Raw genomic sequence first — 15,438 nt, 5'->3', positions numbered from 1 at the left:
AATAGGTGGCTGCAACACTTTGGGAGATTTAACAAAGAGAACCAAGCTGAATCCATATTGCAAAAAACAAGAGAATTAAGGAAGGCAATCTGACTGGGCTGACTTCCGAGTCCTTCTGGATCCCTAAAACCAAAGAGCACAAAAGCAGCAAAAGGTACACAGTTACATGATGTGAAGGCCTCTAAAACATCTAAGAGACCAGACTGTCACTAAGACTCCAAATGTTTGGCCTATAACACATTAAGGCCTTGTATTTGCAAAAAGCCATCTAACAGGGCTAATGGAAAAAGGTTAAAGTAGCTTTTGGAAGCTCAGGAAGTTCAAGGACAACATTGAACAGGTTTGGTAGCACCATTTTTCACAGGAAGAGGGCTCTGGCAAAGACTGGAGAACAGTTCCAATTTACCAGAGCTTCTTGTGTTCTCTTAATAAATTCAGGGATCCAAACAAATTTGTTTCCCTAAAATAAATATTTCACTAGAATGTATGGGTTCCCGGGGGGATATTTATTCCGTTGTAATCAGTGCAAAGCTGAGTGTTATTGATAGGGGGATCACAGAAAACTTCAAGGAAGAGGTGAATTATAAATTAGTCTTTAAAGGATGGGTAGGGATTCAAAAGATGGAGAGGGGGAAGGAGGAAAAACCTTTTGCTTTAAGATAAGTACAGAAGCATTAGGGCCATAGGTAAACACAGTAAAGGTTAACTCACAAGAATGGATGACCTCAAAGATTTTCAGATTAAGTGGCAGACACTGACATATTTATCTCTCATAAAGCCAATGAAAGGGAGCATAATGTGGCAGTAGAATAAGCAGAATACTGCAGAACCAATGGAGATCAATTATTCCTTACTATCTGGCTCTATCCCAGACCTTAACATTAACAGTTAAATGCCTTAACTTCAGGAAGATTTTATTCAAATCCTTTTAAGAAGAAAATGAGTAACTTCCCTCATTTCCCCCTTCTTAAATGATTCCCATATATCTCCTCCATTCTTTAAGAGTTTCACTTTAGAGGAAAAGGGCAGGTGCTGAGATGGTTTATAAAGAGGTTGTTGAAATATTCTTGGTGTCATTTATCTGAGACTGGCTTCTAGCCATGTACTCAATCTCTGCATGGTGCCAATTTGAGAAGCTGGGGATAAATTTTCAAAAAATTCAACTTAGTTTACAAACTGGAACCTATAAAATGTTTATATTTAAAAAGGAAGAGGGAATTTCTTTTGAATTTTTTGAACCAGAGAGCAAAGTAAAAAATTCACTGATTACCTTGAGAAAGAAACCTTTAAAGGAATTGTTCCAGGAATATCATAGCCAAAATCTACAATTTCCAATCAAAGAAAGCTTTTTGTAAAAGTATTTAATCAATCAATAAGTACTTATTAAGCACCTATTATGTGCTAGTCTCTTTGCTAAGTACTGGGGATACAGGTACAAAGAATGAAACAATCTATGCTCCCAATGAACTTATATTCTAAAGAGGCAAACAATTTAGTATATATAAAATATGTATAGCATAAATGTAAAAACAAATATATACATATAAATGCATGTGTGTATGTGTGTGTGTGTGCCTCTCTCTCTCTCTCTCTTTCTCTCCCTAGTCATTAAATCCAAGGTAGCCTAGAAGGGAAGGAACAAGCAGTTGGGGGATAAGGAAAGGCTGCATACATCCATGCTGCCTGAATATATCTGCAAAGTATTGTTGGTCTCTGTAAAGTCAAGCTGAGGAAGGACAGAGTGCATTTCAGGAGTACAGGACAGCCAATACAAAGGTCAGAGTTGCAAGATGGACTCTTGTGTGAGCAATGGAGAAAAGGCCCAGGTGGCTGCATCATAATGTGGGAAAGGGGAGTAACATCCAACAAGGCTGGAAAGGTTGCTTTGGGGTCAGGCTTTAAAAACTAAATATTTTATTCTAGAAGCAACAGGAAACCAGTGGAATTGGGTGAATAATAGCACATGGTCAGATCTATGCTTAAGGAAAATTGCTTTGAAAGCAATAAGGGCTTGAACTGGGAAGCAGCTCTGTGAAAAGAGAGAAGGGGTTAGATGCAAGAGATGTGACAGAGAAATAAAGCAATGTTGCACTAGAAAATGCTGTTATCTCCGAAAAACAGGAAGTAGGAGGGAGTATGGGTAAGAAAGAAAGATTGTAGAAGGGAGTTTCAAGCCCAGTATTTTAGTATGCCAAAGATTAGGCTCAATCTGTACTTTGCTTACTTAATTAGCTTATACATATTAACTGACACTCCCCTGGGAGGGGAGATGGCACATGTGATGTATGTAATGGAAGGGGGAACATGTTAAGGAGAAATATGTAGAGATATTCCAGAAAGATTGTGCACTTCCTGGTACCCAGTCAATGGGGAATGGAGGGGAGGGAATTTTGAGTTAGGATTAGAAATAAAAAAGGGAGCTTGCCATAGTGAGTGTGTGCAATTCCTTTGCAGTGTGTGCCCATTCTTGCAAGAATGCAATAAAGCCTTCATAGATTCACCAAAAGGGGAGTTTCGAATTTTATTTCTAACAGTGGTGAAGGTAGAAATGGCAGGATTTGGCAAATGAATAATGGCTGCATGGAGTAAAGGAGAGTGAGAAGTCCAGCATATTAGTGAGATGGTGAACCTGAGACTCTAGAAGGATAGTAGTGCCTTCAACACAAATAGGGAAGCTTGGAAGAAGAGAGGATTTGGGGGAAAGAAACAGTTTAGTTAGGGACATGTTTAGATTAAAATTATCTCTAGAATATCCAGTTTCAAATGTGCAATAGGCATTTGGCAATGTGGGACTGAAGCTCGGGAAAGAGACCATGACAGGATGTATAAATCTGGGGGTTCATATACATAGATATAATTAAACCCATGAGAGGTAATGGTGTTACCAAGAGAGAGAAGAGAGGGAAAAAAGAACCTAGGATAGAGTGTTGGGAAATACCTATGGGTAGACTAAGAAGGATCTTCTAGACAGGCAGGTGGTGAACCAGGAAACAGCATGTCACAAAAACCCTGAGAAGAAAGCCTATTCAGAGGAAGAGAGTGGCCAGTAAAATGAAAGGCAGCAAAAAGATTGAGAAGGGCTGGGATAAGGACCATTAGATATGGTAATTAAGAGATCACTGGAAATGGTGGCGAGAACAGTTTCAGTTGAGTGATGAGGCAGGAAACCAGACTTCTAAGGAAAGAGGAATGGGTGTAGAGGAACTAGAGGCAGTGAGTACAGGTAACTTTCTCAAGAATTATGACTAAGAAAAGAAAGAGGAGTGATGGGCTCAAAGTGCAGAACAGAATGGAGAGACTTTTAGATGTGGCCATTATAGAGATTTGCTTTGCTTGGTTATGTTCATTTGTTATAAGGTTGTTTTTTTCCTCCTTTAAAAGTCTGGGGTAAAATAGAGGGGGTGACAAAGGGATTAAAGTGCCAGAAACACTTTTTTTAAAGGCACAAAAGAGAAAAGAAAGAAATTCAGGAGGAAGCAAAGACAAGCAAGACAATTTTCAAAGGAATGGATGGAGTTTATTACATATACATGCACATGTGCATATATACCTATATAGTATGTACCTATTTTTAAAAACATGGTTTCAAATACAATCCTTTTTGTGTTCCATATATATGTGGAAATGTTCATTTTTTTCAGGGGTGTTTAGGTTTGGAATAAAAATTTTAAAATATTGATGGGATTTAGCAAAAATCATATTCAAGGCAACTTCATAATACTGGATGCCTTTATCAAAAACATAAAAATGTGTAATGATCTGAGAATCTGTTTTTATTCGTGTAGCCCCCTTGTCTGTATTCATTCACATGGCATACATACTCTGTGTGCATGTCTAACATCTTTTTTGTTTTTGTTTTTGCAGGGCAATGAGAGTTAAGTGACTTGCCCAGGGTCAGACAGCTAGTAAGTGTCAAGTGTCTGAGGCTGGATTTGAATTCGGGTCCTCCTGAATCCAGGGCCAGTGCTTTATCTACTGCGCCACCTAGTTGCCCCCATGTCTATCTTCTTGATACCAAGCTCCTTAAAGGGAAAAAAAAAAAACTGCTCTCAAGGGAGGTCTGAGTTGAGTAGCCTCCCTTGTCTCTGGGACCACCATTACTTCCTCTCTTGTCTCCTGTTTCACCAATGCTCTCTTAAAAGGTCAAACAACTTTGAGGCAGCACCATTTGAACCTCAGGGAGGATTACCTGCTTGTGTGAACTGATGATAACGGAGGCATGGCCAGACCAGAGGGAGCTCTAGGGCGTGTTAGTTTTAATGACAATTAGGCACTCATGGTGCTGAGGTGGGAGGGGACAGGAGGCAGGCAAACCAGTCTGGTAGTAGGAAGGGGAGATCATGGCAAACTTCCTGAAGAAGATTCCTGCCCTGGCACCACGTGGTAAAGAAAGCCTGGAAGGTGGCAGTTGGAGAGTGGAGGCTTATACAATGTGGCCACCATTAACCTGCTGCCCATACCAAACCCCCAACTTCACTGTTGTGTTATGTGTACCACACTACACTGTTCTGGAAACTAGAACATTTTAACTTTTTCTCTTGCAGTGCTTTAGTTCCAATATTAATTCTTTGCAAGAAAAGGCAGAGGTGTATGTGTGTATGGGGGTATTGTTTTCATTGTGTAAGAAAACTGAGCTTCAGAGAGGAGAAGTGGCTTGTAATAGTCCAGACGTGATTAAGTGGCAGTGCAGCCACTAGTATCCTGGGCCCCTATTTTTTTCCACTATACCAAAAAGTGTCATAAATTTGGCACTTAAATACAAAGGTTCTTAATTAATATTCCATTTAAAATTCAATAATTTTAAGTCAACAAGCATTTTATTAAGTGCCTAATATTTACAAGGTAAGGGAGGGGTGTCTGTGTGGTTGGTTACAAAGATAAATAAGACATGGTCCCTGCCTTCAAGGAAGAGTAGGAAGCCAGGTATACCCTAAACTATAACAAAAATTAGAAAAAAGTAATGCCTAGATGAAATACCACAAATAAGGTTTTGAGATTTGAGGAAGGCATCGCAGCTGAGGGTGGGAGAATAAAAGCAGGTTTCACTAAGAAATAGAGATAATCTCAAAAGATGGTTATAGGAGGCAAAGAGGGATTGAATCGCAGCTCTGGTGATATGGTGAAGAGAGGAAGAAGCAAACAGGGTAAATTTAGGGAATGGAAAGCAGTCATGCTTAGCTGAAGTGCAGAATATCTAAAAGGGCGTGACATCAGATAAGGTTAAAAAGTTGGGTTGGTGCCAGGTTGCAAAAGTTATTGAATGCCAAGCTAAGGAATTCTGTAGATGACAGGGAGCCATTGAGAGTGTTTCAACAGAATAACATAGTTCATCTGTGAATTAAGAAAATTATCTGTGTGAAGGCTGGATGTACAGTGTGGAGGAGATGAGGGTCTGAACTAGGGTGGTAACAGTGGAAACAGAAACGAGGAGAGGAATATGAAAACCATTAGACAGATATTGGTGGTTCATTAGATTGGGGGTAGCACAGAGAAAGGGAAAAGTCAAAGATAACAATAAGGTTTCCATCCTTAGCAAACAGAAGAATAGTGGAATCATTACTAGAAATAGAAAAGTTAGGAGGAAAGAGAGGTTTTAAGGAAAAGATAATGAACTAGTCTGGGAATGAAGTACCTTTAAAATGCTACAATAGAAAAAAAGAAGCATATACATCTACATAAATCACAAGAATGAGACCTGCTGTTTATAAGGTAAGTGGGTATTTAGTGCGTAACTCAAACCCTGACTTCCAACTCTGTTCCAAATTGCATGGGGAGTGAATAATCATAATCCTACTTACAAGATGGCATACTAGTATCATAAGGGGTGCTAAATGAAATTTGCTCTCCATCTTTTCTAGGGTTGGAGGCTCTCCATTTATTGGAGTGGCACAATTTTTGCTAGACAAAGATTCTGATTTTTTGCATAGGGGTGAATGAAAATTAACTAGTGCTAACCAACTTGTTCTAACCAACCTGTGTCTCCCTGCCCCCTTCCCTTCCCTTTTTATTCCACAGGGATATGCTCCCTTTCTAGCGGCTGGTGAAAATGATAATAAGCCTGAGAGGAACAGAAAGTTCTCCATGAGACACAGGGACAGTTCCTTCTCATCCAAAAGGCTGAAGACTGGTCACCTTTCTGGTATTCTTTCACAAGTGAGTACAAGCTTTTACTTTCAACCTTAAGACTGGATGGAGGGTTTCTTCCCCTTTCATTCCAGCCTGGTGAAACACAAGACTGCTATCTCTAGACACCTTCAGCATCCTTCCTGAAATTATCTGTGTGAAGGCTGGATGTATAGTGTGGAGGAGATGAGGGTCTGAACTACCTTAGAAGGTAGTGTTTGAGCTAAGCTTTGAAAGAAATCAGGGAATCTAAGGGTGGGTTGTGAGGAAGGGGTACATTCCAGCCATAGGGGACAGCCTTATATACTAAGGCATGAAGACAGGAGAAGGAATAAGACAGAGTAAGTCCAATTTGTTTGGACCTGAGAACAGCTACTGAAATTGTAGCCATAGATGAAACATACTTCAGTGACAAACATTTTTTTTTTAACTCCTTAGTTTCCACCCCCTTACTTGAAAGTATATTATGGGGCAGCTAGGTGGTGCAGTGGATAGAGCACCTGCCATGGAGTCAGGAGTACCTGAGTTCAAATCTGGCCTCAGACACTTAACACTTACTAGCTGTGTGACCCTGGGCAAGTCACTTAACCCCAATTGCCTCACTAAAAAAAAAAAAAAAGAAAAAAAAAAGAAAGTATATTATAGTGATTTATAGCAGTTTAATTTTCAAAATGAAATTACATCTTTTCAAATGGAAATTTAGCACATAGAATTATCCTTTATTTTATTTTTTGCGGGGCAATGGGGGTTAAGTGACTTGCCCAGGGTCACACAGCTAGTAAGTGTCAAGTGTCTAAGGACAGATTTGAACTCAGGTACTCTTGAATCCAGGGCCGGTGCTTTATCCACTGTGCCACCTAGCCACTCCATCCTTTATTTTAAAAACCAGTAGTATTAAATCTAGTTTATCTGATTTGTATAGTCAATTTTCTTTGAAAATTGAGGGTTATTCAATTAACACAGTCCCTTCTTCTCTGCCATAGTATAGTATAAAAAAATCAAGGAAGCTAATTAAGCCTAGTAGAAAATAGCTAAATTTTCTGAGATTACTATGTAATTTTGCATTTATTATTTTAAAAAATCACTTTTGCCTGATCGACCATCCCTGACAAATCATGTTTCATTATGTTAATATGATTTGAAACTGTATAGTTTAAATTAATGGCTGACTCACTTCTTTCCCCCCATACAAAGTGATTTCCAGGAAGGGAAGTAGTGAGTCAGTCCATAACTACTGTATCCTTGTTGAGAAAATGGCTCAGTCTGTCATTCCATGTCCTCCTGCAGCCCATGGCTCTTCAGACACCGCAGATTGAGGCAGTGGCCAATGCTGGCACCAACCTAACTCTTGACTGAGGTGTCAAAAACAAGACAGGACTGGGGCCAGGGAGAGTTTTTTGAGAAGAGTTCAAGAACTAGGTAAGGGCAAGAGGAAAAGCCAGAATGACAAGGGAAAATGAGCAAGTAGAGGGGAGGTCTCAATCTACTTCCTAGAAACTAATGCATCTCCATTTTTCTTACCTTGCCCTTCCAATATAATCTCCCTTTATCTTTTTTTTTTTGGTGAGGCAATTGGGGTTAAGTGACTTGCCCAGAGTCACACAGCTAGTAAGTGTTAGATGTCTGAGGCCGGATTTGAACTCAGGTCCTCCTGAATCCAGGGCCAGTGCTCTATCCGCTGTGCCACCTAGCTGCCCTTTACCTTTTCATCAGCTGTTTGTGGTCTTGTTCCTTCTATCACTAAACCAGGACATGACACTTGGTCCTCAAAGGGAGCCCTGCACCTTGCTCAACTTTCTTCATATAAAACAAAGCCAGGACATCTCAGTGAATGTATAGGGGAGGCAAAGGGGTGGAGAATGGGAACAGCTCTTATAGCGAGTTGTAGGCAGGAGTCATGGTTCTGCTCCTGTACTTAACAACTGTGCGATCTGGGGCAAGTAACTTCACCTCTCTTGGTTTCTGTTTTTCATCTGTAAAAGGGTTAGGTGGGATGATTTCCCAAGGTCCTTTCTAGCACTAGAGCTACAATTCTGTGAAAACTGCTTAGGAAAAGGCCTTAACATTCTAGCTTAACTTCAGTGACACCCCCCACCCCCATCAGAACATATCTTTTTACTCCTATTTTTTAAAAAAAATGATATTATAGTCTATTATTACAATCTGAAGGTATGGACAGAAGACCGAGAGGGACCAAGAATTCTTTTTATGCTGTGAATGCATTAAGATTTCTATCTTTTGATTGGTTCCTGTAGTCAATATCTAGAGAGTAAATTGCTGGTTTCAACTTCCATTTTGAGACTTTTTGTCTTAAGCCATTGTTAAAACAAGGCACTAAATAGGCAGAAGGCTCCTTTGTTGAAATAAGCTGTGTCTACTACATGGCATTTTTACTCTTTCCCCTCTATTGTCTATCTCCTTTCTTTGTAGAAACAGTTATGGATCAGGGGGCACTAAAGTCCATCTGCAAAACTAGGGATGAAGGACCAGAAGAATTTGAATAAACTCTAATGTCCAAGCCTAGAACCAGGCCATCCATTTGTTCATTCTGGCCTAACTTGTTGAGTGAAATCTTTGGCATTCTAATTGTTAGCCTAGTTTTTAGATACTTTTCAGCTTGTGCTTCAGTTGTGTCTAACTCTTCATGACCCCAAATGGGGTTTTCTTGGCAGAGATACTGGAGTGGTTTGCCATTTCCTTCTCCAGCTCATTCTAAAGATGAAGAAACTGAGGCCAACAGGGTGAAACAACTTGCCCAAAGTCACACAGCTAGCAAGTGTCTGAAGCTGAATTTGAACTCATGAAGATAAATCTTCTTGATTGCAAGACCAGTGCTCTAACCATTGTGCCACCTACCTTCCCTCCATCAAACAGACCAAACACATAGATGTATTTTATTCAATAACACCATATTTGGGAGAGTAAAAAAAACAAGAGAAAGCCTGGAAAAAGATGGGCATTGATGCCAAAAGGACATTCAGGCTGCCCGCTTTAAGTTGTTTTGGAGAGTGGTCCATAACCATGGACCACTGGAGGGTAAAGAAGCAGGGGAGTCTGCCAGAGCCCTGTCCGCCTGTCTGGAAGGCCTTGCTAAGGGGTGAGAATGGGGGCTGAGGTTGAGGCCTAGGGCTGCACATGATCTGTGTACAATCATGACGATGACCAAGCAATACAGCTCCTGGATGAGTGACATGCAAGGATGTGATGCAGCCGTGATACACTACAACATGTTTCATACATACCGGGATTGGATTGCGGGCTATGCTCATAAATCTAACTGCAATGAGGACAGGTTTCTGGATTAGAAAGGACATGAAAAGGAAAGCAGAAGGTTAGAGTACACGTCATTCCCCCTCTAAGAGAATGTCTAGTCTTTGGATGTGCTGGATCCATCATCTCTTTGCAGGACCAGCACAAAGCACAGCTGGGCCAGATGGTCTGCAAAGTGACTACTGCATTGGAAAGGTGTTTCCACTTGACAAGTGCCTTGTCCTAGCTAGGACTCTTAAAGCAGTGCTCTTGAAAAAAGAGCAGGCTTCAGAAATGGCTTCACTTTTTCAATGCAACTTTTGCTTAGTTTCTGCAACACAAATTTGGATGGTCCTGTGATCAGCTGACCTTGCCTATTTGCTGTCACAAGAAAGCACATGCAGATGTTTGTGCATTCAATAAATATGTATTGAACACCCAGTGAGAGAGGAAATGAATCTAATCTAATACTAACCCAAGCAATGACTGTGAAGCTGTGGAAGAGAGAGTGATACTTATTGCTTTCCCCAAACAAAATGTAGTTAGAATGAGGTGCGGTGGGGAACAAATTGTATTTACTTGTAGTGACATCAAATATGTTTTGGAAACAGACTATGAATGGTGGAGTTGGTCTGATTATTATCATTAATGGTTTATTTTGAAGCTGGTTAGACATGCTGAAAAATGGAAGGGTGTGTGGAAACCTCATGCTCAATGCTTCAATCTAGGGGAAAGACAGTTTTTTATATTCTTAGACTGTGGGATTTATTAATGGGTAGGAATGAGATTTTCTGTGCCTCACTGGAAATCCTAGAGGCAGTAATCTAACAAGCAGCACAAAAAGAAAAAAAATAATCCCAGGATACATGATACTGTACTCAATGTACATTGAAACTGCAAAAGAAACCTCTATTATCTTAGAAGTTACTTTAAAAAATAAGAGCAACAACTATTAAGTCCTCACATAATACATAAGAATCTTGGACCCAACTGCTCAAAGTGATATTTCCCGGGATCATATTTTGGAAGGAAGTACAGGAAACATTTAGGTAGGTTAATTTTCCAAAAATGAGAAGAGAGCAGAATTGATTTACAGCCTTCACCTTTTTATCTTAAGACTTTAACATGCAAGCCTGCCCAATTTACACAAGGCTAACTCAAGAGAAAAAGTTAAGATGTCTCCAAGCCTAAGGCACTTAGAGAACTAACCTTTCTTTCTTTCTTTTTAATAGTAGAAGCTATCTTAGAGCTCACCAAAGAGGATTCAGAGAACGCCTCTTTGTTTCACTTTAGAGAGAACCCACAAAGTATGCCACTATCCCTGAGACTGTAGTGTCTCCTATATCTCACCATTGATCTTCGGATTAGGGACAGCCTGGTCTTGGCCTTGTTCTCAGCGAACTCCAAGCTGTTGATGTCTTTGAGACGGGCCTTATATTTATTCATCTGTTCCACAACAATCAGCTCCACACAGCTGGAAAAGGAAGAGATGAAAGTATAACTGAAAGCTCAAGATCAGACATGCTGGAGCAAAGCAGGACTCGGGGCCAGTTTTTGGTGAGGTAAAAGGAGGGAGCTAGGAAGGACTGTTAAGAGTAATAGTTTCAGCTGAAGAATAAACTCCTATAAGTTAAGAGTTATGGGGCAGCTAGGTGGTGCAGTGGATAGAGCACCAGCCCTGGAATCAGGAGGACCTGAGTTCAAATCTGCCTTCAGACACTTTACACTTACTAGCTGTGTGACCCTGGGCAATTCACTTAACCCTCATTGCCTCACCAAAAAAAAAAAAAAAAAAGTTTAAGGAAGGTTAATATAAGAATTCTCTAACAGTCCCCTGAGAGGTCAAAGTGAAGATAGGCAATCTGAAATGTTAAGCCCATTCTCTGAACTTGTCCTTTTCTTGGACTCTGGACCAGATCTGAAGTCATGAGGTTGGGAGCAGATTCAGTTTCAGGGAAGCAGAGGATATATGAAACTTGGTAGGAATGCGTTGTCAGAAAGTTATTTGGGAACTATATGTAGTCCCAAGTGAGAGTGAAATTTCAATAATGGGTTTCCTAATTTTTAGGAAACTGATATAAAAAACTCTGCTCAAAGAGAGAAAACATTGAGAAATTAGACTGACTTCTTTCAACTTCAGCCCTTGTTTTTTTATTTTTTAAAAAAACTTGACTGGGGGCAGCTAGGTGATGCAGTAGATAAACCACTGGCCCTGGATTCAGGAGGACCTGAGTTCAAATCCAGCCTCAGACACTTGATACTTACTAGCTGTGTGACCCTGGGCAAGTCACTTAACCCCCATTGCCCTGCCCCCCCCCAAAAGATACTTGAAATACTTAAAATACCCACCATCTTCTGACCTCAAGGTTAAATGACTATAAGGGACCTGGCTATCAGAACGGTTCCCAGACCTTTTGGAAGTGGACAACACAGTAATTCTTACGTGGTTGTTTTGCTGATATCCTGCACACTCTGCAGTGGGTCAGTTGTGTCTGGGCAACGAAGAATACAGGGAGCAAATACAATTGCTAAGGCATTTGCAGACATGCGGTTGGTGTCTTCTTGCAGTGCAATCCTAAAAGACCAAAAGATATCAACCAAGAAACCAGAGTGAAAAGGGAATGCTAATTAAGGGAACCTGCCCTACCATTTCACTGCATAAAAAAGGTCTGTGTACAGAGGGAGAGGAGCAATGGGGCCACTGCTTGGTGAAAGAAGGTTAGCTGGATTTGGAATGAGGAAGACTTGTGGTCAAGTCCTACCTCTGATAGCTGTGCAATCACAGGCAAATCACTTAAGTAGTCTGAGAGTCAGTTTCCTCATCTGTAAAAAGGGATTAATAATATATGTAGTATTTGCCACATCATATTGTTCTGAGGCTCAAATTAGATAATACATGTAAAATCTTTTGTAAATCTTAAAGTGTTATATAAAAGGAACTTATTATTACTGTTATAATTGTCAATGGTAAGGTACTGGTTAAAACAGTCTAGAAGGACATCCGCATTAGTTTAAAGTAGTCATTTTAGCCTTTCCCTTTGAAATGAACAGATTTATAGAACTTTAGAATTAGAAAGGGATCTTAGAAATTGCCTCAGTCCAATACTTACTTTCTTTCTTTTAAATTATAAAAGTATTTTATTATTTTCCAGTTACATGTAGAGATAGTTTTCAACATTTGTTTTTATAAGATTTCTAGTTTCAAATTTGTCTCCCTCCCTCCTCTCCCTTTCCCCCCCTCCCCAAGACAGCAAGTAATCTGATATAGGTTATATATGTACAATCACATTAAACAAATTTCTACATTAGTCTTGCTGTGAAAGCAGAACCAGAGCAAAAAGGAAAAACCTCAAAAAAGAAAAACAACAGCACCCAAAACAAAAGAAATAGTATGGTTCAATCTGCATCTATATTCCACAGTTCTTTTTTTTTCCCCCTGGATTTGTAGAATATTTTCCATGATGAATCCTTTAGAACTATCTTGTACCGTTGTATTGCTGAGAAGAGTCAAGTCTATCACAATTGATCAACACATAATGTTGATGATTCAGTGCAATACTTTCACCAAAGAATAAGGAAACTGAGGCCCAGAGTGGCAAAGTAACTTATCCATGTTGCATATAGCTCATTAAAAGTAGATCCTAGACTGGAATTAAAGTCTATTAGCTCCCACTCCAGGGCTCTTTTGTTTTGTTTTTAATTCAAAAGCACATTTATTTTTTGTAAGTAGCATTTTATTTTTTCCAATTGCATGTAAAGATATAGGTTATACATATACAATCATGTTAAACATATTTCCACATTAGGCATGCTGTGAAAGAATCAGAACAAAAGGAAAAAAGCACTAAAAAAAAAACCAACAAAAAAAGTGAAAATAGTGTGCTTCAATCTGTATTCAACTCCATAGTTTGTACAATGTTGCTATTACTGTGTACAATGTTCTAGTTTTGCTCACTTTACTCAACATCAGCTCATGTAAGTCTTTCCAGGTTTTTCTGAAATCATTCTGCTCACACAACATTATTCCATTACTTTCATATACCACAACTTGTCCTGCCATTCCTCAATTAATGGGTATTCCCTCAGTTTCTAATTCTTTGCCACCATAAAAAGAGCTGCTATAGATATTTTTGTACATGTAGGTCCTTTTCTATTTTATATGATCTCTTTGGGAGAGAGACCTAGTCGTGGTATTGATGGATCAATGTGATTGCATAACTTGATTGCCCTTTGGACATAGCTCCAAATTGCTCTCCAGAATGTGGATCAGTTTACAACTCCACCAACAATGTATCAGTGTCTCATTTTCCCCCACATCTCCAACATAATCATTTTCCTTTTCTGTCATATTGGCTAATCTCCAAGATGTTTTAATTTGCATTTCTCTCATCAATAGTGACTTAGAGCATTTTTTCATATGACTATATATATATATAGTTTTAATTTCTTCATCTGAAAGCTGCTTGTTCATATACTTTGACCATTTATCAACTGGGGAATAACTTGTATTTTTATAAATTTGACTCAGTTCTCTACATATTTGAGAAATGAGACCTTTATCAGAAACAATAGCTCTAAAAATTCTTTCCCAGCTTTCTGCTTTCCTTCTAATCTTGGTTGTATTGGTTTTGTTTGTGCAAAAATCTTTTAAATTAATAACGAAAACTGTCCATTTTGCATTTCATAATGCTCTTTATCTCCTGTTTGGTATAAATTCTTCCCTTCTCTATACATCTAACAGGTAAACTATTCCTTGCTCTCTTAATTTGCTTATGGTTATCACCCTTCATGTCTAAATCATGTGCCCATTTTGATTTTATCTTTTTATGTGATGTAAGATGTTGGTCTACGCCTAGTTTCTGAAAAACTCTTTTCCAAGTTTTCCCAACAGTTTTTGTCAAATAGTGAGGTCTTATACTAGAAGCTAGAAGAATCCTATAGTCATTTACCACTGACCCACCACTCTATTTCTTAGCCAGTATCAAACTATTTTGATGATTGTCGCCTTATACTAGGCCATCTTCCTTCAATTCCCTTGCTAGTCTTCCTCCAGATGCATTTTGGTACTGTTTTTTCTAGCTCAATACAATAATTTTTCGGTAGTTTGATTGGTATGGCACTCTAGTGCTCTTTTGGCTATCTGTTATTGCAAGTTTCATTAGATTTCTCCTGCTGAGGTCCTTAGGATCAACAGCTTGTTCTATCAAGTAAAATCAGAATATACTGCATTCAAGGACAATGTCCTTATACTGCCATGTCTCAAGAAACCAGGTTAATTGTAACAAGAATTCACCTTCCTCTAAGTGACTGCTGTCATCTCATAAATTGAGATTGGCCCTAGGCCTTTCTATGTTGAAACTAAAATACCCCTGGCTTAAAATCTTGGCCTATGAGTAGGTGAGTTAGAGCAATGTTATATACATGAATCCTTTTGACCCCAGAAGTTATATGGGTCAAGTCATTAACATTGGACATTTAGTCAGTCATGATGTGCTGCTTTGAGGCAGACAGAATGAATTACTCTTCCAAGGATAGAGACTATGAACTGCTCAAGAAAACAATGTCTTATAGTAGCATACTATAAAGAGGTTACTTTTCTTATGGCAGACAAGCAATTCTAGCTACCTTCTTCTCTCATTAAAGATATCTTAATGCATAGGTATTGGAATCTTCTCTAAAATATGGAAATATGAGCTCTCGACATTTAAGAAGCACTCTAGGAAAACGACAAAAATCTTTCTTTTTTCTCAGAGCAATTACCTGACCAGATGGAAGATAAGGCGTTCTAGAGTGTTGAGATGTGTTCGGGAAAGCTGATCAATCACAGAATATACACCATGGATGGTCTCTTTTCTCTCTTGCAGACCTAAAAGAAACAGTGAACCCGACAGGAATGGGTATGCCATCTGTTACTCTTTCTCTTGGACAAATAAAGGCTAAGTAGGGGTGGCCCATTCCTCATATTACTGCAGACCAGTTTTGAAGAACAACTCCTTTACACCTCGGGGAGACTAAAGAGAGGGTATTTTAAAAAGGCCATAACGTGATTTTAGGGAGTGTCAGAAC

General features: G+C 39.2%; 1 protein-coding gene across 1 annotated transcript in view; it reads right to left on the bottom strand.

Annotated features, from left to right (window-relative positions):
• MYO9A (myosin IXA) overlaps positions 1-15,438 on the bottom strand; it is a 302,278-nt gene that overhangs the window by 9,164 nt on the left and 277,676 nt on the right. Inside the window, exons 37-39 of the mRNA XM_043982938.1 lie at positions 15,133-15,238; positions 11,816-11,947; positions 10,723-10,846 (exon numbers count right to left, since the gene is read on the bottom strand). Of these exons, the coding sequence (XP_043838873.1) occupies positions 10,723-10,846; positions 11,816-11,947; positions 15,133-15,238 (362 nt within the window). The remainder of the gene's footprint in view (positions 1-10,722; positions 10,847-11,815; positions 11,948-15,132; positions 15,239-15,438) is intronic.

This window comes from Dromiciops gliroides, chromosome 2 (assembly GCF_019393635.1).
Source record: "Dromiciops gliroides isolate mDroGli1 chromosome 2, mDroGli1.pri, whole genome shotgun sequence".
Classification (NCBI taxonomy): Eukaryota; Metazoa; Chordata; class Mammalia; order Microbiotheria; family Microbiotheriidae; genus Dromiciops; species Dromiciops gliroides.
This window is presented reverse-complemented; position numbering and strand designations above follow the sequence as displayed.